We start from the raw sequence: 18,477 nt of genomic DNA, 5'->3' as shown, positions 1-18,477 counted from the left end.
TTTATGGAATAACACTTTTTATTAATACAAATTGTGACAGATTAATAAGCTTTGAAGGTTGTTGGTGATAGGGTCTACTGCAAAAATATGTTTTAAAGCAATCTGCTGGTACTTATATTAAGCAAGCACAAGCTCTGATACGAAGCAATCTAATTAATATGCTATGGGGTAAGCACAAGCAAAAGCTCTAGTCCTAAAAGCAGCATTTAACGTGTGTAGAGCATATTTCTCACTCAAGGCACTCACTGGAGAAGATCCCAGCAGTTTTGGTAGAGGTCTTCTCCCACTTTCCCCCTACCCCCAGCTTACTTTTTTCTTTATATTTGAGTGGAGTTTGAGTGGCTCTAGTCATAAATACTTTTTATTTATGGTTGGTGTACCTAATGGGAGGAGGGTGGTGGTCATGGTTTGGCACCTGAGGAAGGGGTTTGACATGGTTGTTCGCTTCAGAAGCAGAACATCTTGATTCTCCCTCATCAGACAGGTACTGTACGGTCTTAGTATCACAACATTGTCCCATTCTGCTGGGATTAGAATGGAGGGGGGCCACGTAGTCTCCACTTCATTCTGTTTCTCTGAGCAGATGTTTATTGTGTTCTGGGGAGCATGTTGACCTCCGTCCATCCGGGTAGTTACAGCTGCTTTTTACCTTAAAATTCTGAATCCACTCTAGGTTTAACTCTGTCCATCAGCCCACACTCTGCATCCCCTGTATGTTGTCCAGAAAACTCTTTAAACCAATATGGGGTCACTGAGTTCCTCCAGACTCTCCAAGTCTGTCCAGAGCTTGAGCTGTGTCAAGGTGACTTTTTTCCATTTTGGAAAATTTTACAGAGCTCTCTCCCCATATATCTTTAAGGCATGATCTAGTAGCATTAACAGCTCAATTCAATCATTAACAAGAAATTGCAAAAGGACAAGCAAACTGATGCAGATGACCACAAACAGTTTGGCAGATGGTGGGAAAGGAACAGCTGTGTCATCATATTTTAAGCGGGAGCCTGAGACAAAGGAAAGCTGAGTCCTGGGGCAGGGGAGCAGCTCCTGAGAGTCATTGCTGTTAATTTATTTGACTTGGTGCTGGACCCCACTGCACCTGAGGTAAGCTATTCCTAGACTTACTCTATATGTGCAATCCTTTTCTGAGAAAAAGGATTTTGACAGTATTCCTTTCCTCAATATTTCTGGTAATGCGAACTGTGAACTAGCAAGTCTGTCTCTCAGGGAAGTCTAGGGAAGTGTGAACTATACAAGACCTTGGGTAAAGTCTTGTTTTAAGCTAGAATCTTGTTTTAGCTCAAGTAAAAGGACCTTTTAACTGAAGTGTTAAAATGAAACCAAAAAATCTTTTGATCATGCCCTGCAGGAAACTGTAGGTTAGATTCTTGGAGATCTGATTCCAGCTCACAGATTTTTATGGGAGTTTCAGCCCAGAAAGAAGAGGGGAAGATAGATGTTTACTTTTCAGGTACAGGCTCCTCAGAGTGGACCAGCACAGTGGGCAGCAGAGGTTATCTCTAAAAAGCCAGTAGCACTCCCTCACAGCAGGAAACAAATATTTTGCTGCATTATTTGTGTGAAATTGCCCTCTCCCTTTCTTAGAGTAGGTGGCGGATGCGAGGGTGCTTCCACACTGCATCCTGCCCTCTCAGTATTACTGGCTGCTGTCATACATGCTCTCAGGTAGGTGTTGTGGATAGAGTCTTGCAGATTTTCTTTCTTTCTCCTTTGTCTGCTTCTCTTATCCTCTGCATTTCTACAGGTGATGTAATGATAGGGGTAGGACAGACAACAGGGCACCCTGACTCAGATGATGTGATGCAAATGCATGTGTCTATATACTCCTCATCTGGCCTATACTGAGGGGTTTTTTTATTAATGGAAGGGAAAAGTATCCTTTTTTATTCTGCTTTTTACTGATTTTACTGATTCATATTACATCCATCCAACACAGTTACACTGATCTTTCTAGAGATGTCATGCCTTCAAACCAGAAAGACCTGTCAGTATCTTGTCGAATTCCAGCTTTCCAAAAAATGATAAAGTTATTGAGGGCTTAAAAATATCTTATGTCCCTTGAGGAGGACGGAGACTTGCAAACTAAAGAGAACACAGTCACTACTTAAAGAACTCACTGCTACCCATCTATAGAAGTCTCAAAATAACTCAGCCTGGAGTACAGTTAGAGACAGAGCTTGGTAGCTCTCAATTTTTATCTGTCTCCTTATTTTACAGAAGCCTAATGCTGACATAGCTTCTAGTTTATACATTGATAATGGAAAGATATTTCCCGTGGGTCAATGAAATAGAGATGTTCTATCAAATTTTGCCAGAATTTTCTTACATTTCAGAGGTGAAAACAGAGTGGCTTTGGTGGGAAAAAAATTATTTCCAAAATTTTGCTGGGATTTACTAATTCTCTGGAGTTGTTTTTGCTTTCTGGGGAAATGAAGGAGGCCCAGTAACCTACTATTTCCCTTTCATCAGTTACATCTAGCCATAATAAATGCCCTCTTAATTTCTGTTTCTCATATAGGTTTTCTTCTTTGTGCTACATGTAATAAAATTACAATAGTTTAATCAGTAACTAATAATTCCAGCAGCAGCTGAACAGTCTCTCATGTGTTCCCTAAAGTGATCTATAATCTGTCTTTTGCTTTTTTATAGGTACTGATATATTCCACATTCTTGAGTCTTCCAGCAGCAAATGAAAAATATGTATCTCTTCCTCCTTTCCATTTTATCTTTGCTTTTGAAAGTCAGTGGCACCAAAGATGTTGTATTTGGTCATAATAATTTCACAGAATATCAAGTGGGCAACATGAACCTGATTCTCTCTGTCCCACATGGTGGGTCAATGGAACCTAAAGACATCCCTGATCGAGAGGCTGGCTGTTGGGATGCGAAATTATCCTCCTGTATTTTCTCTCATGACTGTCCTCCTGGAAGTATTCAAAATTATGAGAAATGCAAAGTGTCTACCAACCAAGACAGGTATACTATAGAGGTGGCTCAGACTCTTGCTGAAGAAATCAACAATATTACTGATGGCTTCTTCCCACATATCATTATAAACCACCTACAGAGGTTCAAGATGGATGCTAACAGGGAAAAGGAAGAAGCCTCCTTTGGAATTCCCCAAGCAGAACAGGCCTGGGAGGACTATATGGGATTTTTGACCAGTGCAAAATCAGAGATGTCAGGAGGCCTGATTCTAGATATCCATGGACAAGCACATCCTGAAAGGTGGATAGAATTAGGTTACACACTTTCAAAATCTTCCCTTAACTCAGGTGTTTTTTCTGCATCATGTTCCTCAATTAGCCATCTGTCCAATCAGCTAGTCAATGTGTCTTCTGAGACCTTGGTTTCAGGGAACAGAAGTTTGGGTAAATATATTGAAGAACAAAATAACAATTATGTTTGTGTGCCATCTCCATCCAATCCTAGCCCAAATAATGGGAGCTATTATAGTGGTGGATACATAACAAAGACTTTTGGTTCCCGTAGTTCTGGCACCATTGATGCCATTCAGCTTGAGCTACCCCAGTGGGTGAGGGCAGCTGAAGAACGTCCCAGATTTTGTAAAGCACTGGCAAGGGCTGTAATGAAATTCTGGCAAACTAACTACTGCAGCCAGTACAAGAATGAATTTCTGCCATGCTGAAAGAGGTTGTGTTGTTAAGGTACCTTTCCTTAATTCAGTAATGATTTGGATTAACAGATCAACTCATTCACCTGGAACATTTAAGCCTGCAATATAATTGTGGATGCTGGTGGAAAGAAACTAACCTGCAAAGGGATACAGAGACATTGACATAGAGAAAATCCACAGCTAATACCAACAAGTCCATTAACACACTAGATCCAGCATTGAAAAGACTGCTATAAGTGGGTATATTTGGAAGTATTTCTGTGTTTAATTTCTTTCCAGTGTCATCCTCTATTCTCTAGCACATAATAAACAACTAATCCTCTAATGAATTCTATGCAGTGCTTTAGTGGATTATCTGTTCAAAGAAATAAATGCCTCTGCTTTTCTTTTGACACTTAAGAAAGACAGCTGGATAATATTATTGTGTAAAATATTTGAGGCCAGGTTTGGTTTCCATTTAGTGTTTATAAAGCCCTAGGAATTGGAACTCAAGTAAACAGTAATGCTGAGCAATGACATGCAGTCTGAACTACTCAGGTTTTCTTAGTTTAATGAATTAGGGAAAAAAATCTGAGAATACAGCACTGTAAATTTGTCACAGTTTAAATAGCAAGGTAGTGACTGGATGGAAGGCTGATAAAGATAGCACATACACATCATGCATTTTTGACAGTTTTCCTTACAGCACAATTCCTTCCTGATGGCCAGTCCATTGATTTAAATCAGCATAGGATTAAACACTTGATTGTTGCTGGGAATAGTACTACATCATGGATGGGTTTTTCTGCACAGTGGGGAATACAGAGGCATGAATAGCCATGAGTACAAATCAGCTCTTGGAAAACACAGGCAATTGATAAGGAAAACCAAAGGGAGCAGAAAGCAAGACTGAAAAGAGTAACGTTTGAAAATTAAGAATCTGTGAAATCGTAGCAGTGCTAAAAGTTTGGTAAAAAGAAAACAATAAGTAAATAGTTCTGAGAAGTAAATAGTCAATTAATAAACTGAAGAGAAGTGGGAGATCTGCACCTTGCAACCACAGTAAAATAGTTTAGGTCTAACTATTAATAGGGACAATATCAAAGAGAAATTATTGCACAGTGATAAAACATAACACAAAAGAGCATCAAAAGAAATGGGTAAGGAGCTCTCTGAACCTGACCTGTTCATTTTTATTCTTTGAAGACTAGGAAATTTTCAGGTAACAGGAAGAGAGCTGATGTTGCTGTGTTTCAAAGGGAGATAGGACTCAGAATTCCAGGAATGTTACCTTTCATACACTAACTGCCAAATCAGGGAACATAAATAGTAAATGGAAGATTACACTTTATCTGGTGCCACTTGGTTTGTCAGACAAGGCTGATTTTGGTTTTAATCACAATGTTAGTTAATGGGGTGGGCTGACCCTGGCAGACACCAAGTACTTTCCCAGTTGCTTGCGTGCTTCCTTACTTCTTCCAGTAGGACGGGGGAAGAGATTTGGAAAAGCAAAAGTGAGAAAACTCATAGGCCACAGTGAAGGCAGTTTAATAGGTGAAGCAAAGCTGCATGTTTGAGCAAGGCAAACTAAGGAATTCAACCACTACTTCCCATCAGCAGGCAGATGTTTAGCCACTTCCTGGGAAGCAGGGCCTTAGCATGCATAATAAATGGTTACTTGGGAAGACAAACACATCTTGGTTTCCTCCTCCATTCCGTGAGCTCTTATTTCTAAGCAGGATGTTACATGGTATGGAATAGTTCTGGTCAGTTTAGGTCAGCTGTCCCAGCTGTGTCCCTTCCCAGCTTCTTGTGCATCCCCAGCCAACTCACTGGGTGTGGGAAAAAAGCACCTTGTTGCTGTGCAGGCATTGCTCAGCGATAGTCAAAACACCGGTCTGTTATCAACACTATTTTAGTCACAAATCCAGGACACAGCACCATACAGGCTGCTATGAAGAAAATTACATTCATCCCAGCCAGACCTAGTACAGCTGATCACAATAAGTTTAAATATACTCCCACAAGATATTTTGCTAAAGAAAAAAATGCAGTTACTCCTAAATCTATCATAGCCCTATAACAAGTTGGAGGCAGGTAAAACATTGCAAATCATCGTATATTCAGCTCATGAGAAGAATGTCTTTTCAAGAAAGCCAGCAGATCAAACACCATTCAATGCCAGTGATATAGAAAACCTGCTATTTTCCTCAAAATAGTAGGTAACAATGGCACTATTTATATGGATTAATTACTCACTAAGGTGACACACTAGGCAAGGAGTGGTACCTTTAGCGAAAGGACAATAGAATATGTATTCTGTGTTTGTATTCATGTCGTGACATTGTCCTGGAATGCTGAAATGCCAGGAAGGATTGCGGAATCATGATGGATAATTAATTGAATATGAGCTCAGCAGGCACACTTCTGGCTTAGAGGATGAACATGTTCTTTGAAAGCATAAGCAAGGAACTAACAGGCAGAAACAGCAGGGTATATTAACTCTTCTTTTGAGTATATTATTCTTGTAGGATTATGAGTAAAAAATGGATTTCTAAGGCAGAAACTTAGCAAAAAGACAACCACTGTGATGAAAAGTCTAAAAAGAGATAAAAAGTCTACAGAAATTTGCCTTATAGTGAGAGACTCGCAAAGCTCAAACTACTGGTAACTTTGCTACCAAAAGTAATTGGGAGGCTCATAGAACCTAGGTAAAGGAGAATACTGTGTTTTGCTTTTGCCTTCAAGCTCACACAGTTGGAAATGTGATTTCTATGTATCACACTCCCCTGATTTTCTGTTTCATAGAGGTTTTGGAGGGAACAGAACCAGAGGCTTGTGGAGCATCTGTGAGGATACTGGAGCCAGAGCCATGCAGAACCTATTGGAGTTGACAGGGCTTGTTAGTTCAGACTGGCACATCAGTATAACACACTGCTTCCAGGCCTGTAACTGACTCCTGAAGATGCAATGCACTTCCCCTCAGCTAAATGCCCAGGCTGCTCCTTACTCTCATCTCAGACAAGTTCATTGGATCATGGAGAGCAGGCATTGACTTCATCTCTGGAAGTGTTCAGGACCAGGCTGGATGAGGCTTTAGGGAACTTCTTCCACATCTAGTGGAAGGTGTCCCTCTCCATGGCAGGGGGGTTGGAATTAGATGGTTTTTAAGGCCCCCTCCACCCCTGTATTGGGTCTGGCTGAGCTGGAGCTCATTTCCCCTCAGTAGCCCTCACAGTGCTGTGCTTTGAATTGGCAGCTAGAAGGGTGATGACAACACGTCAGTGTTTTGGCTACTGCTGAGCACAGCATCAGCACTGTTCCTTCCTCAGTTGAGGGCAAGATCCTGGGAGGAGACCCAAGTAGGCCAGCTGACCCAAACTGACCAAAGGGACATTCCATATCATATGTCAGCTCAGATGTAAAAGCTAAGGCAAGGAGCAGGAAGGTGGGCATTCATTGTCTCCAATGGCTGCCTGCTGAGAAACCATCATGTGTGCTGAAGCCCTGCTTCTCAGGAGTGGCAGATCATCACTGCTCATGGGAAGCAGAGAATAAACCTTGCTATCTTTCACTTTGCTTCACTTTTGCATGCGCAAGCTTCTGCTTTGCTTTTTACTTTAAATAAACTGCCTTATCGAAACCCACAAGTTGTTTTTTCCACCTTACTCTCTCCCCTGTCTGGCTGGGAAGGGGAGTGATAGAGTGACTGGGTGGGCACCTGGCATCCAGCCAAGGTCAACCCACCACAACCCCAAACCATTCTGTGATTCTTTGATTAAGAATAGTCTCTGGAAAGGATTTTTGATGGTTGATGAAGCTTAATCTAGCAGAAAAAAACTCAGTATGATATTCAATGTACAGAAGTTCAAACTGGACAAATTGAAGCAGGGAGGAAACCAGCAGTTTTGACATGGAGAATAACTGGGAGCAAATGTATGTTAAGACCCTTCAACTGGAAATCAAAATAGAAACACAAACAGGCATTTGGCCACAGAAGGTACTCTTGGTTTCTCTGCCTTCTGTCACCCAAAAGGTGACAGATCATACAGCCAATCGCCTTTGGCACTAAAATTCACACATCTTTCTGTCAGTGTAAACCCAATTTTATTTATTCCTGATAATTGAAGTTCCTGAAATATCTTCCCTAAGGAAGCAGATATCTTATCTGAGATCTCAAGCAAGAGCATTTTCTTTTATATAATAAATACTACACTGGTCCTGATTAAGATCTTTGTTTCAGGGCCATAATGAATTCTTAGATGTTCAATGGGCTATCCACTGATTTCAATGGGAATGATTTTTACATAAACCCAAGATCCCTTCCCCTTTTACCATGTGCTTTCCCAAGCAGAATGCCAGCTCATTGGGCAGCCCAGGATGGAAGATGCTGCAATATGATGCTATTAATACCCATGCTAGTTAAAGCTTTGGACTCTCTGTTTAGATGAAAATAGAGACTAAAGCACAAGAAGAATGAAGCTTTCTGACATTACTGTGCTATGAAAGAAGGGAGAAATCTAAGAAAGCAATAGCTTTCTTAAATGTCGTTGAGAATATGTTTCCAACATTTGCCAGTTCTCATGCTATCTAAAGGCACAGGTTTAAATAAGGGATTCAGGGTCCAATCATAAAAATTGGTAAGATATTAAGTAGGTTTTAGCACATTTAATTAATTCAAAATCCACCAGAATGACACTGTTACTAGTCTTTCATTAAGTAAATACCTACTGGCAACTGCTGAAAAGGAGTATGCTTTCTGATCATCATAAAATATGCTGAACAACTTTTAAAAATTTTGAAATTTCTTACAACAGTTAGGTGTAAGCAGTTCATATTGAATTACAGTAATGATAAAATAATGCTATTAAACCTTCACCCTTATTAAACCCTGAATACACAGACCTTCCTTTAAACATATCTGTCATGCCCTAGGCTTGGTATGTATTATATAATAATAAAATGGTGAAAATAATTGGGGTCAATTGAGTTGATTTATAGTGTTTTTTACTATTTTAAATCTGCATTGCTGAGATTTAAATTAGTTCCATGAGGGATCAGGATTTCCCCCATAAACCTGAACTGACAGGCAGTAAGCTGACCAGAAAAAATAATTTAAAAAAAAATCTTATCTAAATAGATTTTTCTTACTATTACATGTTAGTGTGTTTCTAACACAGCATAAACCCAAAGGAATCTGAGCAGCTGAAAGTGAACTTTTTGGTTAATATGGCCATTTCATGCCGCTAACAATTCTGGTCAAGGCATGTTCTGAACAAACAAAATATTGGCACTAAAAGGTATTAAAATAATAATTCTGAAGACTTGTCTGTATAGCATTAACAAAACAATTGGAAGGAATCACGGAATCACAGAATCTTTAAGCAGTTATCATAGTAAGGTGCTTTTCCTTCTTAACCATCAAGAAGTGGAGTCAAATGGGCTTTTCTGTGAGTGTCTAGTTATAATCATACACTGGCTTTATTAGAATATGTTCTCTGCATGAAGGACTGGAATAGAAGTAAAGATTTGATTTCTATATGTTCTACTTAATAATGAAATGGATTTTAAATATAATATTAAAAAATTAAAATATGATAAAAGGAATCTGCTATTACACTTTTATGAAGATGGTTGCTATGTTTATTTGTCTTGACCCTAATCTTCATTGGAATCTTTATCCATTGTCCATCCACTGGACTTCATAGCTTTGATCCTCTGAAGACCTTTAGAAAATTTCAAGAACTAATTAATATATTGAGGCGAATAGACCAGAGTGATAACATTTTGTAACAGAATAGACAAAAAAAATTATTTTTTGTACATGTAGCTCACAAAAAAGTCTGACTTCACTTAATTGTAAATCCATTGCAGTGCCACTGGCTTCAGAGCAGTTGCTGCTCCTAATTTACCAAGGCACAAGACCCCCTGTATTTTATTTTCTTTTTCTGAAAGAAAACAAAACACTGATTTCCAAAGCACATTAATGGTCAGAAGAATAGCAAATGTGCCAACTTTTTGAACATTGTGCTCCTGAGTTTGCTCTTTTGAGACACTCTGCAATGCTGCATGTACAAGCATTAAGTCATACATATGTTGCAGAGTACCCTACTCATCCCACCTAACTAGCCATCTAGGAGTTAGGAGTCTTATCCAAGCTAGTTCTCTAGGTTCCCCCTATAGAAAGAGATCAGCACCTTTGCTAGGGATGATTCTTTTCATCCTGTGATAGGTGGGCTATGGAATATTCCAATCTTTCTCCATAGAAGGAACAACCCAGGAAGTTTTGCTAGACAGCTTGCAATAGAACAAATCAATAGTACCCATAAAATAGTACTACCTTACAATACCCAAAGCTTTGGGCAGATGAGAATAAATAGTTTTTGGGCTGGCTGAAAGATTCAAGTCTGAGCAAAAAATTAATGATGTGAGGTTGAACAGGAGAAGTAAATGCCTGGAATACTCACTTTTTGGCATGCTCACTTCAGCTGGAATCTCAAGCTTCCATCAGATGAAGTTGGTTAGGTAGTAATGCAAATCATGTGAGAAAATTAAATTGAGAAGCAGACAGTTAACAATAGAATGTCAGAATACATCACTGTAATAATGTCCTACTGCTAGTGGCTTCTGCTCTATGAAAGCCACTGCAAGAAGGAGAAAACACTTGTGCTCACCTCATATATAGGAAGAATCCCATATACTGCACCAGCTTCTTTGCTTCCAGGCTCAACAATTTCCTGAGGTTCCATCTGACCAAGGGAAGCCAAAGTCAGTGCATTACTAGCTGAAGCCAAAAGGTAATGAAGACATTACTTCTATTATTGAATTGCATGTTAACATTCATGTTATCTGAAGAAATGTATAGCATTACTATGTAAACAGATTATGGTTTATGGACAGGTTATCTTTGTACCATGTAAAAACTGCCTTGAACATTTTTTTCATAGGAGGGGATCAATCTTCTGCTATAGAAAATGCACAACCAGCAAAATTCCAGCTTCACAAGGGGCACATCAAAATGCTTTCTGTCACCTAAGTTAAAGCTAGTTTTAAACACTTAGTTCTCTCACCTATTAACACTTTGGATAGGCTCAATAAAGGAAGAATTTTCAGGGTACTCGCCTGGTTTGGTGGATGCATGTTAGCAGAGGACAGTGCAAGTCTAGCCAAGGTGTAATGGAGTAAGGACTTGCCCCCAGATGACAGTTTCATCACAGCTGTCAGTCTGGCTATTCTGTTAGGCTGTGCAAATCACAAACACTTTAGCAGCCAGTTGGGAAAGATGCAGATGAACAAAATGTTTCTGCTAATTGCCGAAAGCTTTGAATTTGTGAAAATACTTGGGGTACCTTGACAGTTCATCCACAGTCACATGTATCCTGAGACTTACATAGGTATTAACCTATGGACAGGGCAGGAAATGAAACTGCCTCTACATGAAATAGCTGTGATTTCACACGAAGAAGACAATTTCTGGGCCTCCAAAAAGAGAACAAAAAAAGCACCTACAACTTGATATACTGCAAAGAACTCTTGTTTCCTTCAAATTTGAAAATGTGAGTTTATTTTGAAATGGTCCATTATGGAGAGATTTTCTTACATTTTTCTCATGGTCTTACACACTGAGTGTGCTGCAGTAGTAACACTTTAAGAGATACCACATCTTCAACAATGTAAAACATTCCTAAAGGAATATCTTCAAGTTTCTGTCTGTCAATTTTAAGCATTACTGACGTGCATTGATTACTAGGCATTAACCATTTCAGAAAAACAGGACAACTGGATTACAGTGAGCTAATCAACGCCACTGAATAGCACATCTCCAGTCTGAAGTGCAAACCGAAGCTCACTGTTTTGTTCTGCTCTAAGGCAAATGATAGGAAATCAAACCTTTTTCTCATTGAAAGCTCAGTCAGAATGGGACTCCAGTGCTAATGTGTATCAAGCATCTTCTGCTATGAGACCTCCAGACAATCCTTTTTTTGAGTGACTTGGTAAAACCCAAAGCCAAGCCAATTTCTATTGACGTGTCTGACAATGTAGTCAACCACTGACTTTGCTACGGTAAATTTAATGTTTTATACCAGCATTGACATATTTCTTCCCCACTAACACTGTTTTCTTATTACACAGTGCTGTATCTACAGCTGTTGAACAGCAGGGGACCAATGAAAACTGCTTTCTCTCTGATGCATGTTGTTTTTCACTGACTACTGTTTGGATCTTTGCTGGCCACATTAGAATATGAGACTGTGGTATGCAGGAGACTCATGGTACCACAAAGCTTAGGAGAGGATATTAAGAGTTCATACCCCTCACTAGCTGTTGACCATTAACTTTTGGCAAAGAATGGTCAGAAAGGTGTGAATGGAAGCTTTTTTTGGCCAGGGGCCATAGAATTGGTGTATTTTTCCTTTTCTACTACAACTGCAAGAGAAGAAGTTTTATCTGTTCCCATGACTTTTAAGGGCTGAGCCAGGTAAAGATGGAGGAGCTCCACTGATATTCAGTCAGAGCTGTAGAAAGCATTCATAATGAAATCTAACTCAGAACTCTCCTGGTTTCTGGTTTCATAGGAACCCTGAAAGAATTATTGTGTAACCAGGAATTCACTGTCTATTGTTCTAGTATTATCACACTTCCTTTGAGTAAACTGAAGATATTTAGGTTTTCTGTTGAAGTATGGGAAAATCCTAGGTTGTGGGGTTTTTTTGGTGTTTGTTTGTATTTGGGTTTGTATGTTTGTTTTTTTAATTCTGTTAAACCAGTACTACCTTGTAAATTGAAATTTGAAAATGTGAAAAATGAGAATGAAAACCAGGGAGGTTTCTTAGATCCCTCTGTTTATGCATTTTTGTTCTAGCTTGTCCATGGAACGATAGGGATACATAGGGTTATTTGTAGATAATTTCTAAATGAGAAATACAATTGCATTTCCTATATGTTGCCCAGAACAGAAACAAATTTGTCATATACATTAGCTACCTTTTCAGGAGCCAGAGCTTGGAAAAACTTGAAGTCCTGAATTACATTTGAATGTTGAGCCTTTTCTAAAACAAAAGGTAGTCTGCTCAGGGACTTCCACCTGTACACACAAGACAGAAAAAAATCTGATGTTCCTATCAAAATGATGATTTCGAATGCAACATTCTTATCTAGTTCCAAAATGAAATTATTTCAAAATATAAATTATTCCATATATCTTCACAATATAATTTATATTAGGACCTTCATAGGTGTTATGAAGTGCTTCACTAACACTTTGTCAATTTAAGTACTGGCTGTCATCTGTAGAAGGCAGTAGAAGGCAGGACATGTTAATAAAAACACTTCTTAATGTTAATAAAAACACTTGTGCTCACTGTCTTATAACTTTTCAGGATTTCCATCAGTTCTAACTGCAATTCCTGAACACAACTTTTGTAACAAAGGTTTGTTACATTTGTCTGGTTTCCAAACTTAGTCGTGAGAAGAAACTATCTGGAGTGTCTGATAGTGCAGATTAACACAGTTTCATTTATAATCAGAAAAATTAAGTCAGATCACATAAGCTAAGGAATTATGAACTACAGAGAGAAATTGAGACTGTTTGTCTGTATGGGCCTATCTACATGCTGGCATTTTTCAATAGATCACCTGAGATGCTTGTTTAAACTGTACTCAGCTGAGTTTGCGTCCTTTTTGGGTATGTGCACATTTGGGGAATATTTTCCCCCAGCTTTCTCCTGGAAAAACTGTCTGCTCATGGCTTGGATGGTGTACTGTTCGCTGGGTAAAAACTGGCTGGATGGCCAGGCCCAGAGAGTGCTGATGAATGGAATTAAATCCAGCTGGCAGCCAGTCACAAATGGTATTCTCCAGGGCTTAGTATTGGGGCCAGTTCTGTTTAATACCTTTATCAATGATCTGGACGAGGGGATTGAGTGCTCCCTCAGTTAGTTTGCAGATGACACTGAGTTAGATGTATTGATCTGCTGGAGGGTACAGCAGCATGTGGCTGTTTTTTTTCCCGGTTCTCTACACAGTTAAGGTTTTTTCATTTGCTTGCTCTTTGTGTAATTAATGTGTTTAAATGTATGATAGCCAATCTCCTTTACTGAAATATTTGAAGAATCCTCAAAAAGTAGTCACAGTTTGACACAGACATGTAATTAATGGAAAGTTTCTTTAAGGTTAGCTGACTCAATGATAGTCTCTTTGATTTCAGAGATTTCAAACTAGCTGCTGACTATTCCAAAGGACTACAGGGGTTAGTCCTTCAAACACAGCCAAGCACTTCTCTCTATTGATGAGTTACTGTTCTGACTACAGTGAGACTACTCATATTAGCAAGAACTCCATGGAATAACAAGTCTTAGCAGGATACTGAATTAAATGGGGTAACAGTAAAACACCCTAGAGATTTTCCATTGTCCCAAAGTGCTTTGGTTAAAAGACAGCTTCATACTGCACATGCTATATGAAATCTTACCACTAAAGCATGCATGACTTTTTAAGCCCTGAAATATTTTTTTTCCCAGATTTGGACTACTTTGTTACTAAAGACACTTGTGTGTGTTGCCACTGAAGATGTCTCGTCAGTGTTTATGTTCACTTGGTCAACCCACTAATTAATGAACCAGGCAGTTCAGGACTAGAAATATGACTTAAACTAGAGGACCAAGGACCAAGGACCAATGACTTATAACTAAGCCATACCTCTTAGGAACTCTACCTAGAAGAAAAGTCCAATGCTGCTATCAAACACACAACATTTATACTAGTTTCAGAATGTCATGATCTGTGAATCCATTATCCATGTACATGAATGTATCCATAAACATCTCATCAAATTTAAGATGACCATTTTTTAAACTGAAAGATTAAATTTGATTTATTCTTCTAGAAGGATTTGTGTTTTGGTTGAAACTATTCACATTAAGATTTTTCTATATGTTTTTGGGACATCGGAAGTATAGCAACTTCTGGAATATGAAAGTAACAGGCTGCTAACCTGAACAGTGTACATAATATACAGACTATAATTAGGCTAAAAGCTCAGACAATTATCTAGTCATCACTACTACTGAATTCAAATCTTGAACCTAATCATGACTGTCACTTATCCATGCTGGGTAAAAAACAACTTTAAAAAGGATTTTTCTAAATTACTCATAGTACTAATATTTTTCTGACCTTCAGGTGAAAGATGCTTTTAAAGTATATTTTCAAAACTGTTTCCCCAATCATACATGAATGTAAATTTATGAGATCTTACTTTTCTTTGTCCAGCATGAGAGGATATTCAACCTTCTTTTCCATAGGCTTGCTTTCCTCTTTAATTATAGCAGTAAAGTTTTTAACATCAGGAGGCAAAATCAACCGATTGGTGTCTGATAATTCAAACTTCCTAGATTGTCCAAAGTAACCAAAATAGTATCCACTGTCAGCATGCCAAATCCTACAGACATAGTAGAAGCAGTGCCAAAGGACAGAAAGGAAAAATTGATACTTTTAGAAGTGGAACAAAAGTGAGAAAATACCTGTCTACAATAACAAATTCTGCAGCACTGTTCTAGAGTTCAGTATGCTTGTCATAAAAGAACAACAAAGAGATTGAAGTTCACTGTATAATGTAATTTGAAAGTAAAAAAAATGTCAGAAGGTTGTTGTAAAAAACAGAAAACAAACAAACAGTTCACTTTATATATATGAAACTGAGGAGTAAAGGTACCAATATCCTGAATTGTTCCTACAGTAAGGTGATGCCACCAGAGCAGGATCTACACAAAATTTCTTTAGTGATTTTATTTTTATTTTAAGTTTTAGCCTATATACAAGTCCAGCAACAAGAGGAACTTTGAAGACGGTTCAACTGATCTGCCATAGCAGTAAAAGTATTCGTCATTTTTGTACCTGACAGAACCATCAATGGATGCTGTCACCACCACATTTTTCTCCTCTTCATGAAATAAGTCAACCACTTCAGTATTGTGTGCCCTCCAGCAGAGCTTCTCCTTTACTTGCTGAGGGAAAAAAGCAACATAACCACATTTGAGGCAGTTCTGTATCCCACCATGGTTGCTAGCTTAGTGGACTTATCACCATGTCTTTCTGAAAATTAGAAGAGATGAAAAAGTAATCCCTCCATGAAACAGCCTGCAAATGGCATATGGTAGAAATGCCGCTCAAGGGACGTGGATGAATTAATTCTTAACGTACCTTCTTGGAAACACAATGGAATAATGCTAACACCATTTAATTATATTTTTCTTGTTTTTCACAGCATCAAGTTATTATTTCAAGCACAAGATATGATTTTTATATGCATGAAATATCTTTAGTCTCTTTAGAGCTCTGAATCCGTTTTTCTCTCTCTTATCTTGGTATAATGTTCAAAGTAAGAAAATCTGACAGATTTTTCCTTACTTTTTTTTTATTTTGTGAATCTTCTAAGAATGAGGCAATGTTCCAGCAGATAACATATCCTTCTGTTTAAGAAAGGAGAAAGTAAAACATCAACAAATTTCATTAGTGCTACACATTCACTTGTTGCTGCCATTTGCTCTTAGTAAACACTGGGCAGAATAAAGCAGGGACTACAGGTCAGTCATTTTACAGTGAATGTCACTATCTCATTGTCAAGCACAGAGTAGAAATAATGGACTATTAATTAATTAATATGCAAAGAAATGTATAAACTCATTTTGAGCAATGTGTAATTGACTGGAGAGGTTTGAAATGGAAAACACATAAAGTTTTTTCTTTAAATTACATGAGTGAAAAATAAGAGTCATCTTGCCAAGACAGTTGTCTATTGCACAGATGAGGTACAAAAGCTTCCTGGGGATTAAATTGGTTTTCAATCCTGGTAAAATGGATAAAGTTGAATTGTATACATAATGAAAGCTTAATGTTTTACAACCTTTTAGGGCACTCATGTGAAACAAGAATCAAAGAACCACTTTCCTTGTGACCCACAACTGCTAAGTTTCCTGCCTAGGCTCCCTCTTTCCTGATGAAGTTGCCTCATTTCTCATTTCTGCTACTAGACAGAGGAATCTTTTGTGTAATTCCAACTTTCATACTGGTCACATCTGATTTCTAGGACTGTACATCTGCAAGCAAGGAGGCTGGCAGAGAAGTTGACCTTTTCCTAACAAGGAAAAATCTGTAATTGGAACAGGAATTTGGTAGCAGCATTGCAGAGAACAGTGCAAAAAGCATGAAAAGCAAATACACAGTGACACAAACACAAAAAGGCAAAGGGAGAGTATCAAATGAATAGGTAATAACGTGGATACTTTTCCACCACTAATTAAAATCCTGTTCAGTGCATGCTGCCTTTCTGAACTCATTTACTGATTTGAATTAGAGAGGGTGGAAACTCCTCTTCATTTTCAGTGTCAGTCTGTGGCTCAGTTTTGAAACAAATGGGAAAAAAAACCCTCTTGTTCCATCCAATTTTTTACAGCATAAGAGCAGGAAGTTGGCAGAAAACAGTTCTAATAGTTATTTGAGAAGAAAAGTGACACATTAAAGTAAAAAAATCTCTTATGACAGACCCAGAGATGGAAAACTGCCAGAGTGATTCTAAAGGTTTGGACAAGAATCAGACAGCAGATAAACTCTTGGACATTCTGCCAAATGGAAGCCAGATTTGGTGTGAAATTAGAAGTCTAGCAATGAGCTGCTAGCACAGACACAAGTGCTTTTCTATAGTAGCAGTGTACTGCTGGAGCCATTACTGCGCGCTCTGTAACAGTGTCGGAATCACGGCTCTTGGTACAGCCCCAGCTGCAGCTTTTAATTTAGCATTATTACTATGGATCTGAAATTTTTGCTTGTTCTTAGCAGTAATCTTTGCCCTTGGTATTGATACCATAATTTAAATGGGAAGTATATGCAGGGCACGTGAGTGAAAAAAATTGTAATGTCCTTTATGAAAACAATGCTGCTGATAGTGCTATAATGCTGAGCTTTAATCTACCATCCTTTTATACGACAAAACACCTTTTTCAATTCTTCAGTTATAGCTTTGATGGAAAAAATACGGCAACCTTTGGACCTTTGTTTCCGCATTTTTGGTACATTTACAGCGTGATATTTTGCAGTCCTACAGACTGCCCTGAAGATGTTTACTCACCTTTACTGCCTGCCAAAAGCATTTTAGTGGAGATGTCTGTACACAGTACTGTCAGAGGACCTGAGGGATCTTTTGAAAATGGCAAAAGTTCTTTCATTAAGTCTCCCTAAAATAAACAAATACATACATACATAAGTAAACACCACATATTTATCTTATAATACTTATATTAAAAATAATAATGCACCAGAGGTCGAGTGCCATTGATTTTATTTATTCAGTATTGCTGAACTCACATCTATTCAGACAGCTTCCAAAAAAGATAAATTCCTAAATCTACTGAATGACCAAGACAGCTGTGGTGTATTCTTCTGGATTGCTGTCTCTTGCACATCAAAATAACAAGCTATTTAATTCTTCAGGCAATTCAATCTAGTTGTACCTACCCCTAATTCACCACTTACCCCTCATTTGCTGTGGAATATCATCACTATGTACCTCATCTGCTATTGAAAAGTTGTTTCTTGTTGCGAATGGGCTCATGATGTCTCCTTCACCAACTTGCTATATTTTCCAAGTAAGCACCAGTAGACTTTCTCCCTTATTGCCTCTTCAGGTTTGGGAGAACATGAGGGAGAATGTCTTGCCGGTAAGGAGATTCTTGATTTTGTCATCCATGTAATGATGATTAAAATCATGCCAGTGATGACATCACTGTCATCTGAACTTAGAGATTCCTAAAGGAATCTAAGCAGACTAATATATCAATGATGAATTA

The 18,477-nt window shown here is 38.3% G+C and overlaps 1 protein-coding gene across 4 annotated transcripts in view; it reads right to left on the bottom strand.

Annotated features, from left to right (window-relative positions):
* The window catches only part of WDR64 (WD repeat domain 64), a 77,903-nt gene continuing 59,426 nt past the window's right edge, over positions 1-18,477 (bottom strand). Inside the window, exons 23-31 of one of the 4 annotated variants that reach the window (XM_051783800.1) lie at positions 17,760-17,865; positions 16,043-16,104; positions 15,530-15,639; positions 14,892-15,074; positions 12,620-12,719; positions 10,309-10,383; positions 10,102-10,135; positions 9,253-9,360; positions 4,371-4,439 (exon numbers count right to left, since the gene is read on the bottom strand). In XM_051783800.1, the coding sequence (XP_051639760.1) occupies positions 9,293-9,360; positions 10,102-10,135; positions 10,309-10,383; positions 12,620-12,719; positions 14,892-15,074; positions 15,530-15,639; positions 16,043-16,104; positions 17,760-17,865 (738 nt within the window). In that variant the 3' untranslated portion in view covers positions 4,371-4,439; positions 9,253-9,292. Of the gene's footprint in view, positions 9,361-10,101; positions 10,136-10,308; positions 10,384-12,619; positions 12,720-14,891; positions 15,075-15,529; positions 15,640-16,042; positions 16,105-17,759; positions 17,866-18,477 lie in introns of those variants that run through there. The other 3 variants (XM_051783799.1, XM_051783801.1, XR_007903991.1) reach the window with 3 other exon arrangements.

The sequence above is a fragment of the Manacus candei genome, unplaced genomic scaffold (assembly GCF_025592945.1).
Source record: "Manacus candei isolate 608988 ecotype Guabito, Panama unplaced genomic scaffold, ASM2559294v1 h1tg000017l, whole genome shotgun sequence".
Taxonomy (NCBI): Eukaryota; Metazoa; Chordata; class Aves; order Passeriformes; family Pipridae; genus Manacus; species Manacus candei.
The sequence above is the reverse complement of the archived record's forward strand: the minus strand, read 5'-3'. Positions and strand labels throughout refer to the sequence as shown.